At 45.6% G+C, this 27,049-nt stretch overlaps 1 protein-coding gene and 1 long non-coding RNA gene across 7 annotated transcripts in view; one reads left to right on the forward strand and one right to left on the reverse strand.

Annotated features, from left to right (window-relative positions):
* The window catches only part of TRIO (trio Rho guanine nucleotide exchange factor), a 260,121-nt gene that overhangs the window by 102,527 nt on the left and 130,545 nt on the right, over positions 1-27,049 (reverse strand). For all 6 annotated transcript variants that reach the window (XR_014566281.1, XM_083747100.1, XM_083747102.1 and 3 more), the window contains exons 15-20: positions 25,621-25,787; positions 20,684-20,803; positions 15,240-15,431; positions 13,119-13,268; positions 8,012-8,126; positions 4,848-4,963 (exon numbers count right to left, since the gene is read on the reverse strand). Coding sequence is in view for 5 of the 6 variants with exons in the window: in XM_083747100.1 (XP_083603226.1) it covers positions 4,848-4,963; positions 8,012-8,126; positions 13,119-13,268; positions 15,240-15,431; positions 20,684-20,803; positions 25,621-25,787 (860 nt within the window). In the remaining variant the exon portion in view is untranslated. The remainder of the gene's footprint in view (positions 1-4,847; positions 4,964-8,011; positions 8,127-13,118; positions 13,269-15,239; positions 15,432-20,683; positions 20,804-25,620; positions 25,788-27,049) is intronic.
* Positions 929-19,190, forward strand: LOC310848436. The gene is made up of 3 exons (XR_014566379.1): positions 929-1,108; positions 16,492-16,652; positions 18,816-19,190. It is a non-coding gene; the product is annotated as an uncharacterized lncRNA (long non-coding RNA).

Below are 27,049 nucleotides of genomic sequence, written 5' to 3' on the forward strand. Positions count from 1 at the left end.
AAACAGATTAGAACCTGTGAACGATCCTTGGAACATCAAGGCCTGGAGTTAAGTGGTGGGGAGATGTAGCCATTGGTTTCTACAATTCAGAGATTTCCTTCTTCTCCATTCAAATATACTACTGCTCAAATATTGTGAAGATCGTATCTGGGACAGAACAGTCGGTACGGAATGAGACTCTTAATCTCAGGATCAGGGGTTTGAGGCGCACATTGGGCAGAAGTTTCCTGCACTGCAGGAGGGACCATCACGGTCCCTTCCAACTCTGCAATTCTATTAAAAGCCCTTTGTAACTGCAAGGGCACCAACTGGACACCAGTCTTTCTGGGAAGTAAGGTAAAAGGTAAAGGGTGGATGGTTCAGTCCAGTCAAAGGTGATTATGGGGTGTGGTGCTCATCTTTCTTTCAGGCTGAGGGAGCCGGCGTTTTCCCACAGACAGCTTTCTGGGTCATGTGGCCAGCATGACTAAACCGCTTTTAGTGCAACGAGACACTGTGACGGAAGCCAGAGTGCACGGAAACGCCATTTATCTTCCCGCCACAGTGGTACCTATTAATCTACTTGCACTGGTATGCTTTCAAACTGCTAGATTGGCAGAAGCTGGGACAGAGCAATGGGAGCTCACCCCATCACGGGGATATGAACCGCTGACCTTCCGATCGGCAAGCCCAAGAGGCTCAGTTATTTAGACCACAGCACTTGACCTCATCCCCAACAAAAGAATGTGAACCAAGCATGCCTTGTAGTGGTTTAAACTGTGAGCTTGTTGGGGCACCAGCCCATGTTCCCCCCAACCCCCATTGCTTATGTTACTCTAAACAGCACTGTGTACATAGTGGCTGAGTTATTTCTTACCAATAATAATTCATGTGACTCCCTTGAGCTATGTGTATAGCATTCCCACATGGAATGATACCTGCAAATAGTTCCAAGCATTGTCCCACAGGAATCCAGAACATTTCACCGGAACGGTCTCTTGCGTTCAGATAGAATGAAATAGTTCAGGATCAGAGGGAGAGCGGCCACTTTCTGAAGCGTAACTTTGCAGGAGAAATTAGGAGGTCGTGACGCAAAAATTGCCACAGATCCCCAAATTCCTGAAATGAGGTTAGTTACAGGGCTCTCTTCTTGGTGGGTGTTTCCTGTTTCGAGGCTTTCTGTCAGTCTTTTTAGCCAAGCCAAAGCACCGCCAGCAGAAGCAATGAGACAGAGGCATGGCAGGAGAACAGAATCTCCTCTTTGCATATAGCAAACCCCAAGCGAAGCAGAAGAGATGCTCCAGAAGCTCTCTGATAATATTGTTCAAGATGGTAGGCTTTTTTCACATCGAGAAGGGGTCCCACACTGGGGAGAGGGGGTGTTTTCCTGCCAGGAATGGCAAGGCAACCTCTGAAATGTTGGTGGAAAATCAAGGAGCGGTCACGTATAGACCTGATTGACAAGCCCAAGAGGCTCAGTGGTTTAGATCACAACACCACCAGCGTCCCTGAGAAGTAGTTCCCATTGAACTGAGTGGGACTCACTTCTGAGTAAAAAAGGGTTATGACTGCTCTGTTTTAACATTTTTCAAGGATGAAACTACACCAGCACTTTAAAAATGCACAAAGCACAGCTAGTTCCAGGTCAGAAATACTTGAGATGCGACAGGCAGAATACAATGTTCTGGAGAATTATATAAAGAGATGTTAGGCGTCAGGGGACTTTTTATACTGCAATTGAAGCTCCATACCAGCTACCAAAAATTATACACTAGAATATCTACCAGCTAAACTGAGCTGAATACAACCATCAAAGAAGTTCGGTTGTTGAGAGCATCAATGTTCAAACACATAATTTTACAAAAATGAAACAGCGGGACTTTGCTGAGAATAGAACAGCAGCTTTTGGACCAGCAGTTCAATAAAGAATAGCTCATTTTTCAAGAGATCAGAGAGATGAGAAAATCTGCAGAGATCCGTACCTCATTTGAAACAAAAGTTATTGAAACCTGCCCGACCAGCCACCACTGATACGGCCTGGAAAAAGCCTGACCTCCCACCACTTTTCTGTGTATGTAGTTATTTTGGTCTTATTATATTTTACTGAAAGCTTGTTTTCTATAGTATTGGCATGAGTTCCTACAGCTGTATTAAATCCATTCATTTTAGAAATATGTTACATTACATTTAAATCACATGTCTGAATCCATTTCAACCAAATTTGAGAGCAATGATTTTCAACCCTCTTTTACCATTGTGCTGGCAATGGCCATCTTTACATCTTTACTCCTAGCACCCCAACAAAAACACAATTTTAGAGTTTCTTTTGGAGAAGGGGAAGGACGACTCATTGGGTTGGATGCAATGGGACTTCCTCTTTCCCTCCTCTCCTCGCACGTTCCCAAAATATGCTCTAGAGTGTTCCCCCAAAAACTCTGGACCAGATTTGGAGGGTGTGTGGGAAGCTGCAGGGGAGAGGAGGGGGACGTTCTGTTGCATGGATAGAATTGTGCAGTGCTGGATACAACCCTATTAAGCCACTGTTAAAATGTGCCACTAGCTGCAGAGTGCAAACTGCACAATCTTGGTTATTGTATACAGTGGTACCTCGGGTTAAGTACTTAATTTGTTCCGGAGGTCCGTACTTAACCTGAAACTGTTCTTAACTTGAAGCACCACTTTAGCTAATGGGGCCTCCTGCTGCTGCCGCGCTGCCGGAGCACAATTTCTGTTCTCATCCTGAAGTAAAGTTCTTAACCTGAAGCACTATTTCTGGGTTAGCGGAGTCTGTAACCTGAAACGTATGTAACCCGAGGTACCACTGTAATAACAGCTTTGTAAAGTATACAGTTTTGGGTTGTTCCCCCTCCCCCCTTTATTTCCCCTTATACATGGGTGCTGTTTCTTTTTTCCTCTTTTATTTATGTCTCACCATGTTTAGCACTCATATAATATAATTATGTACTTTTTTGAACTTTCAATAAAGATGTCTAGAAAGAAAAAAGAAAGAAAAGAAACTAACTGGGCTTAGAAGAGTGGCAAATGGGGTTATAAAGGAAAATGCATTTGACCAAACCCTTTTTCATATGTAAGGGGGAAAAGAAAGGAAAGCTCTCCCACCAGCCTCCCAAACATGTCCATGGAGAATCTATATGGACTGCCAATGTTTTAAGACTATGTAAAATGACGCCACAATCTTAATGCTACATTCTTTTTCTTTGCCGTGACTGAACTGTATAATATTAAAATATATAAAAGACAATCTGGGTTACTGTACACCTTTTCATTCCATCTTTGTGTCTCTACCAACCCTACCCAGCTACAAATGGATACTCCCAACTAACAGGCTACCTAGAAAACTTATTAAAAGCTAGATTGTGATAAATTAAGTTACTAGGAACCTGCACTCTGAGAAACACTCTATCTGGTGAATTCCAACATACACAATTCTATCCCCATAGAACTACCCAAACGAGTGGACTATTTTTTCCATGGCACCAGTACACACTCGCTCTTCCTTTGCCCTTCGCTTTTTCCTTTCTCTGTTGTATACCTGTATACCTGAAGGAGCGTCTCCACCCCCATCGTTCAGCCCGGACACTGAGATCCAGCGCCAAGGGCCTTCTGGCGGTTCCCTCATTGTGAGAAGTGAGGTTACAGGGAACCAGACAGAGGGCCTTCTCAGTAGTGGCGCCCGCCCTGTGGAATGCCCTCCCTTCAGATGTGAAGGAAATAAGCAGCTATCTTCTCTTTAAAAGACATCTGAAGGCAGTCCTGTTTGGGGAAGTTTTTAATATTTAATGCTATATTGTTTTTAACACTTGATTGGAAGCTGCCCAGAGTGGCTGGGGAAACTCACCCAGATGAGTTTTAAATAATAAATTGTTGTTGTTGTTGTTGTTGTTGTTGTTGTATATGGCTCATAAAATCTTGCAGCTGTTTCAAGGAAGGTTGGTGTTAAGAGGCTGCTTGGTCCCTGCGTCTCCTTCCCTACCTGTGCTATCTCCAGAACCAGCCCATTGGATCCTTCCAGCCAGATGAGTAGGGAATGCAGGACCTGAAAACCTCTGAGGCTGCAAAGCAGAAGATTGCGCCTGGCCCTTTAGATCCCAGTTATGTGCTTCCAACTTTCTGCTAGTGGGCCACCAGCATACAACCTACTGTAGTTTAAAAGCAAGTCATTTATAAAGGTAAAGGTAAAGGGACCCCTGACCATTAGGTCCAGTCGTGGCCGACTCTGGGGTTGCGGCGCTCATCTCGCTTTACTGGCCGAGGGAGCCGGCGTGCAGCTTCTGGGTCATGTGGCCAGCATGACTAAGCCACTTCTGGAGAACCAGAGCAGCGCACGGAAACGCCGTTTATCTTCCCACCAGAGCGGTACCTATTTATCTACTTGCACTTTGAGGTGCTTTTGAACTGCTAGGTTGCAGGAGCAGGGACCGAGCAACGGGAGCTCACCCCGTCGCGGGGATTCGAACCGCCGACCTTCTGATTGGCAAGCCCTAGGCTCTGTGGTTTAACCCACAGCGCCACCCGCGTCCCAAGTCATTTATACTTAGGGATTTATTAGCACGTTCAGCACTTCGCACACTATGGCCTCCTCGCAAGCAGCATCGTGCTGATTGAAACTCCTTGTGGCGCAAAAGGACTAGAGGTTAGAGTGTCGACACACTCGCAAGCAAATTCAGCATTGCCACAATGGAGAAAAGGGACAAGAGGGCATTTTTTTAGCACAGGCTATACAAATCAGTGAGACGTGATGCCACTTGCTTCTCGGCTGCCTGTTGGGAGAAGGGCTACAAGCAAACATGGGCATTCCAATCCAACAGCGCAAGGAAGAAAAGGCTGCTTAAAATACAGGCCCTGACCTGTTTGGCGCTCCTTTCGAAGACCACATACTGCTGACACTGGTCAAGGCGTCTTTTCCTCATTGTCCAGTAGTGTAGGACACGGTTTTCCCTCTGGAAGAGCTCATTCAGGATATCTGCCGGATCATAAAGAAGCCAAATCAATTGGTGCACTGAGCAAAAAGCAAAGGCCTATGGAACTGATATATCTGGCAAGCCGTTGAGGTAACTCAAATGAACATAAGGAAGTCAGGCATACATCAGCAATAGTTGAAAACAAGCGGCAGTGGCAAGAGAACAGACTGAACAAGAAGTTTTATTAAATCTCACATGTTGCTCTTGCAATACAAATTAAGGATTCTTTGTCTGTAGGAAGGTTGAACCTCCTGTGTCTGGTGTAAAGGGTAAAGGTAAAGGACCCCTGGATGGTTGAGTCCAGTCGTATTTGACTTTGGGGTGCGGCGCGCATCTCCGCTTTCAGGCCGAGGGAGCTGGCGTTTGTCCGCAGACAGCTTTCCGGGTCACGTGGCCAGCATGACTAAACCGCTTTTAGCACAACGGGACACCGTGACAAATTCCAGAGTGCACGGAAACGCCGTTCACCTTCCCACCATAGTGATACCTATTTATCTACTCGCGCTGGTGTGCTTTTGAACTGTTAGGTTGGCAGGAGCTGGGACAGAGCAATGGGATCTCACTCCCAAGAGGCTTGGTGGTTTAGACCACAGCACCACCCACATCCTTAAAGTGTCTGGTGTATCTGTGCCTTACATTTAAATATGGCCTTTATGTTGTTATGGCAAGCGGTCAATGCATGAAGCAACTCTCACAAGCAATAACCTCTACACCCAGTGCTGCCTGCTTAAATTTTTGGGATATCAAGGTATCTAACTGTGTTTGGATTATCATATACAGTGGATACTCGGGTTGCGAACGTGATCTGTGTGGGATGCACGTTCGCAACCTGTGTCTGTGCATATGCTGGTTGCGATTCGGTGCTTCTGTGCATGCACAAAGCGCGATTTATCGCTTCTGTGCATGTGCGACCGTCGAAACCTGGAAGTAACCCATTCCGGTACTTCCGGGTTTCGGTGGTCCACAACCTGAAAAAATGCAACCTGAAGCAGTTGTAACCCGAGGTAAGACTGTATTGCTTAATAAGCTGTGATATGAACAAGCTTAGTACCCTTGCACACATCCACCTCCCCTTATGTGAGTGAACAAACAAGTCAGCAAATCTTCCTATCGTTAACCGATGTGTTCCCCTGCATCCAAACTAGGAACGTAAGGCCGACAGTTTCAGAACAAGCCAGGATATGAAATCATAGTTTAGAGTTGGATTCATATCCTGGCTTGTTCTGAAACCACTGGCCGTAGCATCTCAGTTCATACCTAATGAGAAACTAGTGTTAACTGAAGACTTCTTGGCGTGTTCATTTGCTTGTACAAAGGGAGAAGTGCACAGATACTAGATCCATTTGTATCTTGGCATATTAAATGGAGATACAATCATCCAAAGGCGGCCACTGAGTGTCCCAGAAATCATGGCAGATCAGCAGAACAGCATGAAAAAAATACAAAGCTGTGTATGTACACATAAAATAAAATAAATGAAGCAAAGTGTTGCCATTTCAGCTCCTCACTGAGATCTGCAATTTATTTTCGCACTCCAAAGTGTTCACCATACTCATAACTGGTCCTCAGCTTGCTGTTTTCAAACACATTCATTCGTCTATTTATTTACAACCATCTTTTTTATTGAAAGGAACAGTCAATAAAACAGAGTGCAGAAAAAGCATTAAAAAAAGAGCCACCAATCACTTAAAAAACCAAACAAACCAGGTGTTAAAAATCTGGCCGGGGAGAGGGCAATAAAAATTCTTCACCATGCACTTAAAAAGTTACTAACACAGGTGCCAGGCAAGCTCACCTAGGGAGAGCGTTCTAGTAATGGGACACCACAACTGAAAAAGCTCTCTCCCCTGTCATCACCTGCCTCACCTCCAATGGTGTGGCCACTCAGAGGAGGGACTTTGAAAACAACTGGAGTGTATGTCAGGCTGCTGTAGGAACAGATGTTTTATTGGGGACCCACATCAGCCAAGCTGTGCAGGGCTTTAAAATGCAGCCACCAACTAACTTCATAGAAGGCTTTGTAAGCACTACATAGGACACTGATTTCATTATTTTTGTGCATTCTGATTTCTGCTTATTTTAAGGATAGGTCTTGATCATTTTCTCTGTGTTAATGTCTCTGTTACAGCTGTTATTTTGTTTTATTTAGCAGTTTGCAATAAATAAATGTGCTGCCGGGTTTGTGGAATATTTTATTTGCATGAAATATTTAGAAAATCTGTGTATTTTTATATATAGCTGACAGACAATTAATTGGAAGTTTCTTAGTTTTTTAATATCTCTCTCTCTCTCTCTCTCTCTCTCTCTCTCTCTCTCTTAATGCTATCTCTCTCTATCTATTCCTTTCTTGTTCTCTCTATTTTTCCTCCTCTTTCTTCTTTTCCTCCCCCCCGGATCAATGTTTTCATTTTATCTAGATCCATGGTTCCCAACCAGGGGGGCAATTCGAGAATGAGTTATTAACAGTGAATGACCTTTTAGGCTTCTTCCACGTGAATAGGAGTTCACTTTTTGAATAATCAGGATTTTAGAGATACATGGCCAAAAAAAAGTTGGGAATCACTGATCTAAAGTTTTAGCCTGGACAAAAAAGATATTTGATTACCATCTTTGTATCTCTCTTTATAAAACCTGATAAAATTTATTCAAAAAGAGGGGAAAAAGAAACTCTGTTTCACACGCAGGCACAGGTAAGTGTGTAATTTACACAAACAAAGGAAACATGCTTAAATGTTTGGCACTGTGGTCATTTGTTATTAATACATTATCTCAAGTTGCAAAAAACCCCAAAACTTCCACTGTTGTGCTTCCCCCTCAAAAAACGACCTTATTTTTTACCCGGTGACAACCACAGCTAGGAGTTCTTTATTGCTCTTAGCATGGCTTGAAATGCTAACAGGAGCAGCTAATGCACAGCTGATTTGCACCCTTGTTCTGTGTGTGCTTCGTGGGTACCACCCACATAAACCAGAACTGTATCGCCGCCTTACCAACAGAATGGTTGAACTCTATTAAGATCGACAGATAGCCAGCCCATCGTGCATGCTTACTTTTCACCTGCTGTTCAGGGGCCTTGATGTGAGTCACCATCCCTGGCATGTTGACGCTATTCCTGTGCAGGTATTTCAGGAAGACATCAGCATTTCGCCGAGCCAGCGTGCAAGCCTGGAAGAGACCACAGACAGACACATCAGGGCAGGCATGCGCAAGGTGATGCTAACTGACCTTGTCGTTTTAGGCACTACAAGTGGAAATTTAAATTCCGCTACAGCCTGCATGTAATGGCTTGAAGAAACAAAGCAGGTTTGGCCCATTCCTCTTGGGCTGCACAACACAGATGCTTCTCTATGAGCAAGCAAGGTAAAGGTAAAGGGGCCCCTGACCATTAGGTCCAGTCATGGCCAACTCTGGGGTTGTGGCACTCATCGCGCTTTATTGGCCGAGGGAGCCGGCGTACAGCTTCCGGGTCATGTGGCCAGCATGACTAAGCCGCTTCTGGCAAACCAGAGCATTGCACGGAAACACCGTTTACCTTCCCGCCGGAGCGGTACCTATTTATCTAAAGGTAAAGGTACCCCTGCCCGTACGGGCCAGTCTTGCCAGACTCTGGGGTTGTGCGCCCATCTCACTTAAGAGGCCAGGGGCCAGCGCTGTCCGGAGACACTTCCGGGTCACGTGGCCAGCGTGACACCGCTGCTCTGGCGAGCCAGAGCCGCACACGGAAACGCCGTTTACCTTCCCGCTGGTAAGCGGTCCCTATTTATCTACTTGCACCCGGAGGTGCTTTCGAACTGCTAGGTTGGCAGGCGCTGGGACCGAGCAGCAGGAGCGCACCCCGCTGCAGGGATTCGAACCGCCGACCTTTCGATCGGCAAGTCCTAGGCGCTGAGGCTTTAACCCACAGCGCCACCTGCGTCCCTGCCTATTTATCTACTTGCACTTTAATGTGCTTTCGAACTGCTAGGTTGGCAGGAGCAGGGACCAAGCAATAGGAGCTCACCCTATTGCGGGGATTCGAACCGCCGACCTTCTGATCGGCAAGTCCTAGGCTCTGTGGTTTAACCCACAGCACCACCTGCATCCCTTCTGTGAGCAAGGGATGTGCCTTGTTCTTTCATGGATGTTCCAAGCCTGGCAAGTGGGATCCTTGTTCCCCAACCTCAGTTCTCCTAGTAACACATGCTAGGCCTTTTTCTAGAGTGTGGCTGCAGGGCATCAACTGTCAAGCTATTTTTTGATCAAGGAAAACATCATCACAGTGGTTTAGGGAGGGGGGGGGGGAAGCAGTTTAGTTAAGCTTCTAGGACAGTCACTGGTCATATTTTTACATGGGCCACGTTCAGACATAAAGCTGAGCTAATAAACATAGCTTAATGTAAGCACACTGGTCCCTGGGGAGGAGATTACACCAGTTTTGCTCTCCACCCCCCCTCGGCAGTCCTTTTATTTATTTATTTGCAAATTTATAATCTGCACTTTTATAAATATATATATATATAGCAAGACTGGATGCAGCATATATAAATAAAAATGAGTGAAATGGTCATTAAGGCATCATTAAATGCATCAATAAATACTGATTGGTTAAAAGAAAAGGAAAAAATGCATGTCGTAAGGTGCTTCAACAAAAAGTTGTCTGAAGGAAGGGAGGGATGCTTCCTGTTGAATATCTACTGTGGCAGGGAGTTCCACGGGGCAGGGTCTGCCACACTAAAAGCTTGGTCTCTTGTTGTTGTTGTTTAGTCGTGTCCGACTCTTCGTGACCCCATGGACCAGAGCACGCCAGGCACTCCTGTTCTCCACTGCCTCCCACAGCTTGGTCAAACTCATGTTCGTAGCTTCGAGAACACTGTTCAACCATCTCGTCCTCTGTCGTCCCCTTCTCCTTTTGTCCTCCATCTTTCCCAACATCAGGGTCTTTTCCAGGGAGTCTTCTCTTCTCATGAGGTGGCCAAAGTATTGGAGCCTCAGCTTCAGGATCTGTCCTTCCAGTGAGCACTCAGGGCTGACTTCCATCAGAATGGATAGGTTTGATCTTCTTGCAGTCCATGGGACTCTCAAGAGTCTCCTTCAGCACCATAATTCAAAAGCATCAATTCTTCTGCGGTCAGCCTTCTTTATGGTCCAGCTCTCACTTCCATACATTACTACTGGGAAAACCATAGCTTTAACTATACGGACCTTTGTTGGCAAGGTGATGTCTCTGCTTTGTAAGATGCTGTCTAGGTTTGTCATTGCTTTTCTCCCAAGAAGCAGGCATCTTTTAATTTCATGACTGCTGTCACCATCTGCAGTGATCATGGAGCCCAAGAAAGTAAAATCTCTCACTGCCTCCATTTCTTCCCCTTCTATTTGCCAGGAGGTGATGGTCCCTAGCGATGACCAAAGGCACCTCAGGGGTGTGGAGAACCACTAGAAGTGTCCCATCCGAGGACCTCAGTGATTGGAGTCTTTTAGCATGCCGTGGCAGCCAAAACAAGGTCTGGTTTAGTGCAGCATCCAAACATGAGACTGTGGTTAAGCGCTCTCTTCCTTAAGCAGGCCGCCAACACTCAGGATTCAAGAACAGAATTAAATCCTATCACAGCATTTTCATGCTGTGTTTTGCTCTTAAACACTAATAGGGAAATAGTTGCTTGATGTGACCAGCTGCCCTCAATTATTACATTATTTGCTAGGACTCATAATCTGCAGATTATAAACTAGGAGCACGATCACTGTGCAGGCACCAGCAGACAAGGACATAAGTACAAAAATCTCTTAATTACACCAGCTTCTGAAGAGCAAGAGCGCTTGTTTTGGAGATTTGGAGTTCTTCGGGTAGCAGGCAAAAGAATAAAACAAGCTCTAACATAAAAGAAAACCAAGCAGCACTCAGTTCTGTTGAACTCTCTTGAAGCTACTAACCAAGGAGACTAACTGAATATCGGAGGCAGAAGACAGAGGTGCCCACTAATACAATAAAGGCTGCAGCCCTAAATGTAGATTTAGGTACTCAAATGAGGTTCACATCTGAGTAACCATGTTTAGTAGCGAATGAAAAGCCAATAGAAATAAAGGGAAGCATTTTGCATTTCATGCATGGTACAAATTGAGGTTCACTTTCTGGTCACCTTCACCTAAATGGACAAAGTAGCAATCAGTTTACACTACAGAACACACACTCCCCTTAACCACTGCAGCCTTTCCTGCCTCTCTCTCTTCTCTAAAAATGAGCTTCTGATATCTGAAAACAGATTACTAGTAAAAAATGGAAAAGTGGTAGCAGAGGTGACAGCTGGAAGCCCCTGATCCGGTCAAGTCACTATGTTAAGCCCTTTATACGTTGGCCTGAGAGTTCTTATTCATTCAACAACATTCATGGGCAAAGCGGACTTTCGTCCACAAAAGCTTATGCCACAATTAAACCTGTTAATTTTGAAAACCGCCGCAAGACTCTGCTGTTTTCGCAAGGTATCTCGTAAACTTTGCTTTTAGTGCCGCCAGAAACGGCAAAAAATGAGCCTGCTTCAATATTAAATGGGCAATCAAGCAGATTGATGTCCTTGTGCTTCCTTCGCTTCTTCAGCCTTCTGCTCCAATTAACTAACTGCACTGTGTTTGACAGCTTTTATTTGCTATTTTGAGAAGCCGCAAGCCTTCTTCTATATCCTGCGCCCGCCCGTTAGCTTTCCAGTCCATCTTTCCTTGTCCCTTTTCTCTGCAGAAATAGTAGAACGGATTGACAGCCGCTGGTTTCAACTTTGCCACACCAGGGACCCACTTTTGAATTTTTTATTAGGTAGGAGGATCCAATTGGTGCTCTTAAGTTGATAGATGGGCTTTTGATTCGATGGACACCTGCTGCTAATGGCCGAGGAAGGGGAGGTGATTTCTTGCTGTTTTCCCCTTCCTCCTTCCGCCTTCTCTGGAGGGTCCCCCAACAAAATATAGCAAGTTTTCAGGGGTGTTGAGGGCTGCACACATAGGGAGAAAGACACAAAAACAATCTCTCCTTTTCTTCTTTAGGAGGAAGCAGGATCAAAAACCCTTCCACGAGCACAAACAGGATTCCACGCTGTGTAGCACCTTCCCTTTAGGATGATGGACCCAATTTAGTCAAGTCCATTGATTTCCATGGGACTACTCTAAGGATGACTAAGGTTGGATGCGGCCCTGTAGGGTATAGTAGGTACAACTTAAGTGTATGATAAGACCATACAATAAAAAAAAATTAAATGGGCAAAACATCAGCTAAAACACATTAAGATAAAGATATAATAATCAGATCTCAGCAGATCATCACTAGTAGGCAGTGGAGCATTCGCACAACTCTACCAAAAAGCCTAGGTGGAAAGGTATGGGTTTGGGGCAGTGTCAAAAAGCAAATAAAACAAAAGGACACGGCTTATCTCAAGGGGGAGAGAATTTCACAAATTAGGCAATCCTTCCATAATGGATGATCCAGGGGTCAGCAAACTTTTTCAGCAGGGGACTGGTCCACTGTCCCTTGTGGGGGGCCAGACTATATTTTTTTTTTTTTGGGGGGGGGGGAATGAACGAATTCCTATGCCCCACAAATAACCCAGAGATGCATTTTTTTTGCTTAATGTATGTAGGGTTTGGTGTCAGCGTTGCTCGTGCTGTTCATTTGAGTTTCTTTGGTGGTGAGAGAGGTTGAGCTTGGCCTAGGGTATGGTTGTTTGTTTGTGATTGGCTGACGTGATCTTTGTTTTCGTGTGTGAGTGGGGTGGGTGGGTGTTTTGGATCAGGTTAGCCATATTGATTTCTATGCTGTTGGTGGATTATTGTCATTGTCTTGTTGGGCTGTGTATGTGATAAAGGGGAGCCATACCGGGGTAAAGGCGTCTTCTTCTGTTTGTCCCTGTGTCAGTTTCAGTTTATTGGTTGATTTTTCTAGTAGGGCTGTTTCCCATAGTATTTCGTACCATTGGTCCAGAGATGCATTTTAAATAAAAGGACACATTCTACTCATGTAAAAACACGCTGATTCCCGGACCATCTGCAGGCCGAATTTAGAAGGCAATTGGGCCGGATCTGGTCCCTAGTTTGCCTACCCATGGATTAGGCAATCTTGTCTGCCCGTTTTATATGCACGGTTGCAAAACCCAGCCTTGAAATATAGTGTTCATAGGCACAGGAACTTCTCCTTGTTACCTTCAGGAATGCCTCCTTCTGTTCAAGGTGTTTACTTATCATAGGCGTTACATGGTCTGTTTCCGAGTTGGGGCCCAGTTTGTCAGCTCCTCCGCACCAGTCTTCTTCTCGCTTGTACTCTTGCTCCAAGCTTTCCAGTACGCTGCATACCTATTGGCCAACAGACAAGAAAAGACAGAGTAAGGGTTTCTGTTGCAGGATGAGGGCTAACCCATCAATACTGAAAGGTCATGTTGTGTGGATGCCTGATTAACTTTTCCCAAAGCAACTACCGTATTTTTTGCTCTATAAGACTCACTTTTTTCCTTCTAAAAAGTAAGGGGAAGTGTGTGTGCGTCTTATGGAGTGAATGCAGGCTGTGCAGCTATCCCAGAAGCCAGAACAGCTTTCACTGCGCAGCGATCCCTCTTGCTGTTCTGGCTTTTGAGAATCAGAATATTTTTTTTCTTGTTTTCCTCCTCCAAAAACTAGGTGCGTCTTGTGGTCTGGTGCGTCTTATAGAGCGAAAAATACGGTACTCTATTCCGAACTTAAAAATGGAAAACGTAATGCTCGTGGTCAACAAAAGAGGTTTAAAGACTCTCAAGGCAAATCTTTAAAAATGTAGTCTAAGCACCGACAACTGGGAAACACAGGCCTGCGAGTGCTCCAGTTGGAGAACAGCCTTTACCAAAGGTGTCATGGGCTTTGAATCTAGATTCAGGTAGGTAGTCATGTTGGTCTGACGCAGTCAAAATAAATATATTTTTTTTTAAAGTCCAGTGGGGGCACAGAGACCAACTAAGTTTGTTCTGAGTATAAGCTTTTGTGTGCATGCACACTTCTTCAGATACACTGAAACAGAAGTCACCAGACCCTTATATATAGTGGAAAGGTGGGTGGGGTTTTTCTCAGAAGGGTGGTAGGAGATGGGTGATTGACTCAATGGGTATGGTAAACCTGTTGATGTTTTTGGTCATCTGCATACTATCCCTTGCTTTTTCCTGTAGGACTAACTGCAGTCGTTAACAGTTGTCTGTTATCTGAAGAAGTGTGCATGCACATGAAAGCTTATACCCAGAACAAACTTAGTTGGTCTCTAAGGTGCTACTGGACAATTTTTTAACGGGCTTTGAAGATGCTTGAGCGCGGGAGAAAAGGGAGAAACGTGCTAAGAGGAAGGCATGCTTGGCAAACCCTCACCGTGATCAACTCCCACCCGGAAACCTATGTCCCCACTGTGGAAGGACGTGTGGATCCAGAATTGGCCTCCACAGTAACATATGGACTCATGGTTAAAACCGTGTTTATAGAAGACAATCTTACTCAGCTACGAGTGATTGCCAAAGAAGAAGAAGACTGAAATGACTGGCATTCACTTCACATCTACAACCTGATTTGACAGCTTCCTCAGAAGTCACACAATGCAAACACTGGGTCAACATTACGTCTCTGGACTACTCCCGGCTTCCCTCACCTGTGGTTTGCAAACAGAGGTTACTTCAATACCACAGCTCCATTCTGCTAAAGCCAAGTGAACAAAGCAGTTGTTAGTAAGCCCTTGGTAATGTGAGCAAGCCCATCTTTAGCACTGGAACAGCTTAATTGCTCCTGAGCTGCAATTACTTTTAAGGCTCGCTCTTTGATAAATTAAGCAGCCTAAGAAGAAGGCATGGAGATTCTGTTTCCAGGGGTAGCAACAGGACCCTTTCGCCTTCACTAATGTCTAGCTTTGGCCTTAGATTAATTTAAACTGGAATCAATAAACTACCAAGGTTAAAGGGAGAGTGGTAGAGAAACTTCTAGAAAGCAGGCTTTAGGACTTATACACCTACTACCTGAAACCCAGTCCATTCAGGAAATGGTGTGTTTTGTTTTATACAAAAAATATACACACACAGATCGTGCTCACTTTCAAGTTACGCCTAGGAACATGTTTCCATTTTCAAGTATTGTGACTGTAATGCTAGATGACAACATACAGAGAAAAGCAAATGAACCAAGTCTGTAAAATGGAATTGGTTTCCCTTATTAACCCCAGTTGAGTGAATTTGGGCTTTAAAACCAATCTGTCGTGAAACCGGACCTTGAAACCATTTACCAGCAGCCTCACCGTTGGCTCAGTGAGCCATTGTCCCCTACCTGCTCCGATGTTTTGTAAAAGGCCACAGAGGCGTTCACAAGCTTAAGCCGATCTTCCATCTTGAGCATCAGCTGCTGCCAATGAGAGGCCACTTTCTCTGCGCAGTCCCGGATCATGTCCATGTCGTAGTGATTTGCCTGCAACATCGCCTCGGCTTTCTGCTGCACTTGCAATGCGCTCTGGTGCGTTTTCTGATCAAATACAAACAGAACACGCCACTTAATTCGTGAAAAGCATTCCGCACGTTTTCAAAACGGGTTTGCGCCCTCCTCTTGTCACACCAGCTAAATGCTCATTAATGTGACAACTGCAAGCGAAATGTCCTTCCTCTTTCTCTCTCCTCCTAACTCTGGCCAACTTTGGGTCAAGGAAGCAAACCCAGCAATGTAGCATTCTGTATCCAAGTGCTGGTTTTTGGGGCTATCCTTGTGGATGTATTTTAAAATGTGACATCAGTTGAATGTGTTGTCCACAAGTGTTACTAAAGAATTATCCATGAGCCAGAACAGTTAAGAACCTAGGAATGAATTCTAGGTGCCACCTCTGCCTTAGAAATCCTTCTCAAAGCTATAAAGGTAAAGGACCCCTGGACGGTTAAGTCCAGTCAAAGGCGACTGGGGTTGCGGCGCTCATCTCGCTTTCAGGCCGAGGGAGCCGGCATTTGTCCACAGACAGCTTTCTGGGTCATGTGGCCAGCATGACTAAACCACTTCCAGCTCAACAGAACACTGTGACGGAAACCAGAGCGCACGGAAACGCCATTTACCTTCCCACCACAGTGGTACCTATTAATCTACTTGTATAGGCGTGCTTTTGAACTGCTAGGCTGGCAGAAGCTGGGACAGAGCAACGGGAGCTCACCCCATCACGGGGATATGAACCGCTGACCTTCCGATCAGCAAGCCCAAGAGGCTCAGTGGTTTAGACCACAGCACTTGACCTCATCTCCAACAAAAGAATGTGAACCAAGCATGCCTTATTAAACTTGCTACAACCCCACCTTTTCCCTTGCTCTAGTAGTTTAAACTGTGAGCTTGTTGGGGCACCAACCCATTTTCCCCCAACCCCCATTGCTTATGTTACTCTAAACAGCACTATGTACATAGTGGCTGAGTTATTTCTTACTAATAATAATTCAAGTGAGTCCCCTTGAGCTATGTGTATAGCATCGTGAAGCGTTGCTGTCTCACCCGCCCCCCCCCCCCCAACATGGAATGCTACCTGCGAATAATTCCAAGCATTGTCCCACAGGAATCCAGAACATTTCACCGGAACGGTCTCTTGCGTTCAGATAGAATGAAATAGTTCAGGATCTGTGGGAGAGCGGCCACTTTCTGGAGGGTAACTTTGAAGGAGAAATTAGGAGGTCACGACGCAAAAAACGCCACAGATCCCATAATCCCTGAAACGAGGTCAGTTACAGGGCTCTCTTATTGGTGGGTGTTTCCTGTTTTGAGGCTTTCTGTCAGTCTTCCTTAGCCAAGCCAAAGCACCGCCAGCAGAAGCAATGAGACAGAGGCATGGCAGGAGAACAGAATCTCCTCTTTGCATATAGCAAACCCCAAGCGAAGCAGAAGAGATGCCCCAGAAGCTCTCTGATAATATTGTGCAAGATGGTAGGCTTTTTTCACATCGAGAGGGGGTGTTTTCCCACCAGGAAGGCAAGGCAACCTATGAAATGTTGGTGGAAAATCAGGGACTGGTCACCTATGACTGACGAATCTACACAGAGACAAGTATTTCTCTTTCCATTGGTTCTGTGTAGCTTCTTCTAACGGGGAAGGAAAGCCACTGCTGGAATGGTTGAGAAGCTGATAACAGCATTCATATTTCAGCGTCCCCCCCCCAAAAAAAGCTAGGCTCTCAGCACACACCTTTTGTGTCATCTACATCTAGTCTACACACAGCTGCAACAATACAGCAGCGAGAGAAAGCAAGCCCCACGAGACAGAAATCAGAGCACTCTCACCTGATTATAGTTAAGGATTCCAGGTCTAGGTTGTAACAGGGACTACATGGCAGGCGAATGGTCACACACCCTTAAACTGGGTAGGTAGGGAAAGCAGAGTGCACTAGGCAACAGGATCCCAGTACTGGATACCAGTTCAAGCAGCGTCGGGAGACTGGGAGTAACTGGTTGCCTTTTTATGTGCTCGCAAACTTCACATGCCATAACCAGAGCACCACACCTGGAGCAACTTGCCTGAATTATACGAGGTGGGCGTATTTGCAAAAAGGGGACCTCTCTATACCCTCTACGTGGGACACTTTGGGAGTAAGTTTGTCCCACTTTTATCGGGTCTTCTGGAACGCTCATGGGTCGTGGGGTGAGGTGGTGGTGATGTGGGGGGGGGGGCAGGGGGAGCAGGTTTTCCCCTGCCATGTGGCCATTTTTCACCTGTCTGCTATAGGATTGCATGCCTATGCTTGCAGACGCATTCCCCTTTCAACAAGACCAGGAATTCTTCCCAGGTGGTGTGTTCCTGATTGCTTGGAGAGGGATGTGGGCCGACTGAAAACACCCCAATAATGTGCATGCACTGAAGGGGGGGTCCTGCAGCTACGATGCTTCTCCCAATCACACGTGATGGGTTCGTTGAATGTGTAGAAGGAAGCCCATACAACTGTACTCCACCTGCACTGCCAAAATGCTTTATTACTGCTATTAAAGGTAAAGGGACCCCTGACCATTAGATCCAGTCGTGGCCAACTCTGGGGTTGCGGTGCTCATCTCGCTTTATTGACCGAGGGAGCCGGCATACAGCTTCTGGGTCATGTGGCTAGCATGACTAAGACGCTTCTGGTGAACCAGAGCAGCGCACGGAAACGCCGTTTACCTTCCCGCCGGAGCGGTACCTATTTATCTACTTGCACTTTGACGTGCTTTCAAACTGCTAGGTTGGCAGGAGCAGGGACCGAGCAACGGGAGCTCACCCTGTCATGGGGATTTGAACCGCCGACCTTCTAATCGGCAAGTCCTAGGCTCTGTGGTTTAACCCACAGCTCCACCCACATCCCTTATTACTGTTATTATGTAATTTTAAATATCACTTTTCAAAGAAGCTTCAATCCTATTACTGTTGAGTGTTCAGAGTGGTTATCAGATACTTTCACAGTATCCTTACCACAGCTCTGTGAGATAGGCCGGCATTAGTAACCAGGTACTTCTTTACAGCAATGAAGAGTAGATATTTGTTTAAGAACTGCAGCAGAGCATAAATGTACCGAACTGTTTTGCTATAGGTTATTATTAAGTGCTCTGTGGCCACGCAGATTCCTGGGCCCCTTTTTTGACTTAAGACATTTGCTGCTTTTAGAGAAAACTCACCTAAAAAACCCTGGGCTCTGATGGAAGAAAAGAGGGGAATGTTAGAAAACAAATGCATAAATAAAAAGGAGACGCAGAGAGGGTGTGCTGGAGGGAAAGTAGTTTTTCCAGATTTGAAATCTAACTTTGCTCTGGAATTCTTAAGTATATCCAGTATATAGCCCGCTCTATTGCATTCTACCAAAGTAGCCCCCGGTTATGGTTCCTACACATTTATCCCCTAAAAGGACAAATATCTACACTGCAGATTCTAAAGGGAAGGAATGTTATACCGAAAATTTACCAAAGCTGCCAAGAGTGAGGACACAGACACTGCAAACTGTGAACAACAGAAAGGGAAAACGGAAAACTCCGCAGAACGACAGTAGAACAGAAGGCAGTTACTGTAGCACCAAGGATTTCTGAAAATAAAAAGCTTCCCAATGGATAAAAGCAAAGGATTTTACTTTTAGCAATCTTAAGCACTCACGTCTCACTACGTATTACCAGAAAAAAAGTTAAATCGTACAGCAGTCGTTTTCAATGCTTTGGGCCTCTATTTTAGTCAAGACACCTATCCCAAGTAAGGTGAAGATTAGAACAGGATTTAAAAGTTACTTGAACACCCTGGTTGTTGCTGATCATGTAGTTGTAGTAGTGGTGGTGGTGGTGGTGGTGGTAGTAGTAGTAGTAGTAGTAATAATAATAATAATAATAATAATAATAATAATAATATGCCACGGATCTGACTGGGTTGCCCCAGGCATTCTGGGCAAGTCACAACAAATGGTAAAACATCCAAAACAGGGCTGCATTCAGGTGTCTTCTAAAAGTCAGATAGTTGTTTATTTCCTTGACATCTGAAGGGAGAGCATTCCACAGGGTGGGTGCCACCACCGAGAAGGCCCTCTGCCTGGTTCCCTGTAACCTCACTTCTCGCAATGAGGGAACCCCCAAAAGGCCCTCAGAGCTAGACCTCAGGGCTGAATGACAGTGGTGGAGACACTCCTTCAGGTTTACGGGGCCGAAAGTGTTTAGGGCATTAAAGGTCAACACCAACACTTTGAATAGGGCTTGGAAATGTACTGGGAGCCAATGCAGGTCTTTCAGGACCGGTGTTATATGGTCCTGGCAGCTGCTCCCAGTCGCCAGTCTGGCAGCCGTATTAAACTAAAGAAGCACATTAAATTAAGATGCACGTTAGCAGTGGCACGAGGGCTTTCCACATTATTGCTTCATGGTAGTGTGTGGCATTTAGCAATGGAAAATGATGATGCCCCCATAGCAAATGAACTATCTCTTGGTTAATAAATCTTCAGCAATGAATTCCAGCCAGTGAAATGCACAGTGATAGCCACAAATGCTGCTCAAGAGGTAACCAGAAATCAAATTTATGAACAAAGTTTTTAGTCTCCATTTTTCCTGCTGAGGGCTGATGCTATCATAAAAAGGCGGGAAAGCTGCTTTAAGCAGAGTCCGACTAGCAAGCAATCAGGCTCAATATTGTGTCCACCTTGACTGGCCGCGGTTCTCTAGCATTTTACAAAAGAGTCTTTTGGAGACCTGGGCTGAATCTGGGACATTCTGCATGAAGACTTTCACTAAGCAAGAGCCAAAATACTATTTCCGCATCTTTAGGAACCCTTCACAGGTTGTTGTGCCATGTCGACAAATACCTTAGTCGTTTTTTTGCTGGCTGATACACATCAACAGGCAAAAGGGCGTTTGACTAACATCTCTCCTCTTGTGTAAAATATAGTTAGCGGCAGACTCATGAAAAATCAGGCAAGGACCGCCTTGTTTCTTAAGCTATCTACAGGCACTGGGAGATTTAAACATTATCAATCTGACACACGAACCATAAAGTAACCAGCAAATTGAATTTATAAACTGAGTTGTTCCTCTAGTGCAGACTTCCTCAAACTCGGCCCTCCAGGTGTTTTGAGACTACAATTCCCATCATCCCTGACCACTGGTCCTGCTAGCTAGGGATCATGGGAGTTGTAGGCCAAAAACATCTGGAGGGCGGAGGTTGAGGAAGCCTGCTCTAGTGTAAGTGCAAAAAGAGAACGAAAGGTATCTCTGCACGCTCTGCTGGACCGCAAAGTCGAGAGTAATAGACCAAAACACTTTTACCTCTATTGCATGCTGGAATTGTTCGTGTTCACGCTGAAGTTGCTCAGCCTCTTGTAGCGAGCTGGCAGTGATCAGTCCGGCATTTAACATAGACTCTCCGTTTCGGATCCAGCCCAATACCTGAAATGCAGGAGGAGAGAGCACAGCTTAGGACAGTGGTTCTCAAAGGGGGTGGCAGGAAGATTCCAGGAAAACCAAACATTTAAACATTTCCATATAGTATAATACAGTATAGTATCAGAGTACAGTGGTACCTCGGGTTACATACGTTTCAGGTTACATACGCTTCAGGTTACAGACTCCGCTAACCCAGAAATAGTACCTCGGGTTAAGAACTTTGCTTCAGGATGAGAACAGAAATCGTGCGGTGGTGTCACAGCGGCAGCAGGAGGCCCCATTAGCTAATGTGGAGCTTCAGGTTAAGAACAGTTTCAGGTTAAGAACGGACCTCCGGAACGAATTAAGTACGTAACCAGAGGTACCACTGTATTTATTTGCAAAATATGGATGGGTGATACTGAAGACAATTTCAGTTGTGATCCAGAAGCACCATTCTAACAGTGTGCTGAATAACACTCATTTATCTTTATATTTTGGGAATGATACATGTTCTTATGTACCTGCATTGTTTTATACTTTCTTGATGTCCTGCGATCATATGATAAAGTAGTTGTGCCCTATGTTATAAACCAAGCACTGCTAGGAATTGTTTCTTTTGGTTTTCCAATGTACTTCTTAACAACATAAAATTCGGTGCGGTGAAAGCAAATTCTTATTCTGAAAGCGTGGCCTGGGGGCGGGGGGGAGCTTGAGAACTGCTGGTTTTGAACGTTCTCTTTACGTCTAGAGCAGTTTCTCAAACTTGGGTCTCCAGCTCATTTTGGACTACAATTCCCACCATCCCTGACCACCGGTCCTGCTAGCTAGGAATGATGGGAGTTACAGTCCAAAAACAGCTGGAGGCCCAAGTTTGGGAAACCCTGGTCTAGAGCAATACATCTGAAAACGTTCCTATTGTTAAAGAGCAATACTCAAAGATGGGGGAATTTGTTTCACGCTGCAATGTTAACAATGGTGCCAACATCAGACCATTCCAAAGCTCAGCTTTCACCAGCTTATTACCAAACATACTTTGGTTTTCTGTTCTTTTCCGTAGAGGAAACAGCATATTTCCTGGTTGGGACTATGTCTTGGGGCTGTGGACTCCCATCCCTCCTCCCGCCTCCTCAAATCCTGGCTTACCATACATTTGATTGCTATGAATGGAAATTTAATCAGGATTCTAAAAGGTGCATCGTGGGCCAGGGTTAACCATTGTTCAGTATCACAGGGCGCCCTAGCAGAGGAGGGAGACGATGTGCAAGGGGGGAGCAGGGTGAGATGGTTCACACCTGATCACTCCATGCTAGTAAGTGTGGCAACTGCACTGGATCTTGAAAGCGCAATGCACCTTCGCAATGATGGACCAAGTGCTACAGAGATCACCATTTTACAATAATGGTCGCAAAAGTACAGAGCCTTTTTCTCTGCAAGGAAGATTAAAAAGAACAAAGGAGATCAATCCCATTGTGTCCTGTTAATGGATGCTTTGGATAAACTCAGCACTATCTAGAAAACAAAGCCACAACATTCTTATTAGTGGCAGCTCAACATGTAGCTGCATTTTTTTCTGGTAAGAGATAAAACACCAACTGCAGATATGTACTTTATTAAAGTAAGATTAACATTAAAAATAGACTGTCTGGAAAAACGTCCAAGGGAGACAGAAACCGTACTATTATTGTTGTATTTACAGAGCATGGCTGCTTTTACCTTGACTGCACAGAAGACACCTAATTCAAAAGAAATTACGCCTGCAAAAATCGTGAGCCTTAAAGGGTAAAGTTAGGGACACGCTTTAAAGAGCACAAAGAACAGAGGGAAACGTCACACCAGAAATACAAAGTGTTCAACTATCAACCGCCTGCATCTTTGTACAGCAAACTTTTAAAAAATAGTAATGCATGTCTCATCAGATTATTCATACCACCCGCCATTTTAGCGAAGCCAAAGTTTGGTGTAACCAACTAAGAAAGTAACCTCCTGTCTCCTAGTCCAGCAGCAGCAAATCTGGCAGGAAGTTGCGGTCATTAGCTAAAGGAACTGTGGATCAAGTGCCGCAGGAAGCCAACACAACAAACAGCAAACACGCGATTCTCTCTGTCTGGCTGAACACCTGCCGAGCTGCAAAGCTTTTCCTATCTCAGAGGAAAAACAGCAAGACATCTTCCTTCCTGGCTTAAGAATGAAATGTGTATTTCTGCATCAAGGTCACTTATGTCAACAGATAAAAAAGAGCTTTCCGCCCCCCAAAAGGCTTACAACGTAAGACTTGTGGAGAAGAAACTCAATTCGGGAATCCTTTTCATTGGGAAGACTACGGAATTGGGATCAATGTATCTGGTTTGGGGGTTTTCTAATTCACTGGTCTTTTGTGAGTAAATTCCACCAATCCAACTTCATCCAAATTGATAAAAGAGGGGAAATAGAACTATTTTGGCCTCAACTCCTAATATGTTTAAATTCACAATGCAAACAGTAACTTAAGAGCTTTTAGCACATTGACTGAGATAAATCAACATGAATACGGAACATATCTATGAGACAATGCAAATGTGAAACACTTGACTAGTTTATTTTAAATTTCCTCCATCTAATTTCCTAATCTAAGTTTCCACCAGAGCCCCTGTGAAGGAAGTTTCTTGAGAAGGAGCAAACATGGAAACTATGCTGGCCATGTTGAAGTTTATAGTGAATTTCCTTACAGATTACACTCATAGAGGGTAGTAATGCTTGCTGTTGCTTTTTGGCATTTGGTTTTTATTTTATACTGATGACTTTTAGCTTTTGTCAGCGGCCTCAAACGCATCTGCCGGAAGGCAAAATCAAAATGCCAATAATAATAATAATAATAATAATAATAATTCTGACAACGGGGGCAAAATTTACCAGATGCATCAGCTGCATATATGTTCAGATGTCCTGAGTGCTCAAGCTGGCTTGCTGATAAGTAACAAACTTTTCTTTTAAAAACACCACCACTCAAAAAGACTTCGCAGGAAGGATAAGATGAGATACAGTGCTATCCCAGCAGTTATTAAGAGCAGCAATTTAAGCAGCAGAGTAAGGCAATTTCGGTGCCATGATGCATACAAAGCAATCTGCTGAGAACAGCTCCGACGAGAAGTTTAAGAACGTAGGCAGAGCTCTGTGGGATCCCTTCAGCTAAAAGTCGCTGCACTGTCGTAATTCTTCAGCTCAGAGGTTTCCAAACTTTTCAAGTCCACGGCTCCCTTGACCAACCACATACTCTCTGCGGCAGCCCTGTGGAGCTCAGGGGCCCAGTTATGTCACCCCTTGCCTCCAGAGCTGGAAGCCTCTCTCCCTTTTCCAAACACCCTCCCCTTGTGGGGGGGTTCCCTCGGCCTTCTCTTATCTCCCCTCTCCTTGGGAGTTTTTTGGGCAGCCACCGCCACTACCCTGGTCTGCCCCAAAGAGAGGTGCCCCCACACACTGGCCCCACAAGGGCCTGGGACGGGGATGCGCCCCCAGCCTTAGCAGCCCGACAGAGACTGACCAAAGATTGGGGAGGCAGTGGCCTACATGGCAGAAAAGCTGCCCTTCAGCACCGGGCACTCAGCTCCCAGGCAGGCCTTGCACACAGCAAGCACAAGAAAGGCCAGCCTGCTTGCCCAGCCTCCCACTTATCTGTCCATTCCCAACAGCGAGGGCTGGAAGACTGACTGGCTGGGCTCCCTCACCCAATTGCTTGCCTATTCCGCAGCTGCTTCAGCTCCTGGCAACCAGAACCCATTGGCCAGCTCCAGAGGCACCATTTGCCTGCAGAGCTTGTAGTCAGGGCTGCTGCAATAAACAGCTATGCAAGCCTTTGGGAGGCAGAAACGCGAGAGGGCATCAGAGGAAGGGGGGGAGGGAAAGGGGGACAGAGGCCAGTGTTGCTGGCGGCACCCCCTACCATCATTCAAGGCACCCCAGGGTGCCAAGGCACACTGGTTGAAAGCCACAGGTTCAGCTTCTAACAGTGGCTAGCCAGTTGCCTCTGGTTTCATTCTGCCACACTGGTTGACAGCATAGCTCAGTTACAGAAATGAGAGGTCTCTATGTTTCTTTAGGCGCCGGGTGAAAACGCTTCGCTTCTCCAAAACCTCCGGCTATTTAAACAATCTATGGCCTTTCAAACCACTTGTGTATTGTTGTTGTTGTTTTGGGGGTATTGCTTTGTTTGTTATCATGCTGTTCCATTTTTATGGCTTCATAGAGCAAACTACCCTGTGATTCTTGGATGAAGGGCGATATAAAAAAATAATTCATCATCATCTATGCTACAATTCCCATTTATTTCGATGGAACTTGCCCGGGGGCAACTTTCTACAGACCACTCCTGTATCTTTTATAGAGTCCAGTGTCATGTTTTTGTACATAAAAAAGTACTGTATTTTTCTGTGTTTAAGATGCCCCTAAGTATAAGATGACCCCTATTTTCTGAACCAAAAATGAGGAGGTTTTTTTTTGGGGGGGGGGAGAGTTTGCAAAACAGTTGCTGAGCTTTTGAGGGGGAGATTGTCGATTCAGGCAGCTTCGTTATTAACCCCCGCGCTTTGAACATCCGTGTTTAGCACGCTCCCCAATTTTGGACTAAAAAAAATTAAGCAAAAAAAATCACCACACACAGAATATGGTATTTTGGTACTTGTAGGGTAGGGACGCAGACCCAGAAAGTTATTTGATTTTGAGAGTGGAATGATGAACAGGAACTGCTGTTGTGTCATGGTTGCTGCTTCTTCAAACAGGCTTCTATAACCGCTATCCCCGTGACCATTTTATGAAGAAGGTTGTGTACCGAACAGACGGGCACGTAGCACAGCACTGACTCGTACCTGCTTAACTTCGGCCTGCAGGTGGCGCAGCTGCACGCACTGCTCCAAGTGCTTCCGATGCTGCTCAGCCGCGAGGTCCAACTCCTGCTGCTTTTCGTGAAGGAACTCCAGCAAGTCTTGAACCCGCGTTGCCATGTCTACGTCTCTGTCACAGAGCAGCTCGACACCTGCAAGCACCATTGGCAAATGTCACCTCGGCAAACACAGGTACCATTTGAAGTTCCTTCACAGCACCACACAGAAATACCTCCCCCCCCCCCTTGAGTTTTCAGTTTTACAATTACAACATTTCCCATTCTTTTGCAGCAGTTATTTTGGGACTTCCCAATACTTCTTTCTCTCAGTGTCCTGACTGTAACATGCACATTTATTTGTGTGCATAATATCTCAGGTTTATGCCTTCTTAGAGGTGGGTGCATAGCCCTAGTGCCTGAAAAATTGGATTTAGACAAGCGTGGGTAAAAAAAACAACAGTAAAAGATTCCTGTCAAAGGTGACTATGGGGTTGTGGCGCTCATCTTGCTGTCAGGCCGACGGAGCAGGCATTTGTCCACAGACAGCTTTCCGGGTCACGTGTGCCAGCAGGACTAAACTGCTTTTGGTGCAATGGGACACCGTGAGGGAAACCAGAGTGCATGGAAACGCCGTTTGCCTTCCCGCCAGAGTGGTACCTATTTATCTACTTGCACTGGCGTGATTTCAAACTGCTGGGTTGGCAGGAGCTGGGACAGAGCAACGGGAGCTCACTCCCTTGCACGGATTCAAACTGCCAACCTTCTGATCAGCAAGCCAAAGAGGCTCAGTGGTTTAGACCACAGCGCCACCTGTGTGGGTACTATTTGCTGGCATATCAGAAGGAAGAGGCACAAGGAAGGGGAGAAGTGCTGCTGTGGTGCTTCGGAGCTCCACCTAAAACCTTGCCCCTATCAACAGCAGAAAACAAGATGCTAATTTATACAGGTTGTAAAATCTGGCTCTTGATCAGGCTAGGTGCCAGTGAAAGTTGGGGGCCTTTTGTGTTGGTGTGATGTTATATACCAGGGTTTGGCAAACTACGGCCCATGCGTCGGATACAGCCCAAGTGGATCGTTAAACCGGCCCCCACCCCTTGCTGCCCGCTCAGTCAGTCTCCGTGCTGCGCCAGTTGCTCTGCACAGGGACTAATTTCCGGGACGCAGCCACAGCTTCCTATTGGCTGCTGGAAGCTCCTGCAGCCAATAGGAAGCCGGAGACGCCTCCTCTCCCCCCCCTGCCATGGCTCCGAAAGCCAGCGGTGAAAGAGCGATGGGCGTGTGTGCATGCGCATGGGTATGCATGCTCCTGCGTGCAGGCGATGCGGCCCGCAGGTGGAAAAGTTTGCTGACCCAATATATAAAGTCGTACTTTGGAAGTCAAACGGAATCCGTTCTGGAAGCCCGTTCGACTTCCA

This window comes from Podarcis gaigeae, assembly GCF_964106915.1.
Source record: "Podarcis gaigeae genome assembly, chromosome: 7".
NCBI lineage: Eukaryota > Metazoa > Chordata > Lepidosauria > Squamata > Lacertidae > Podarcis > Podarcis gaigeae.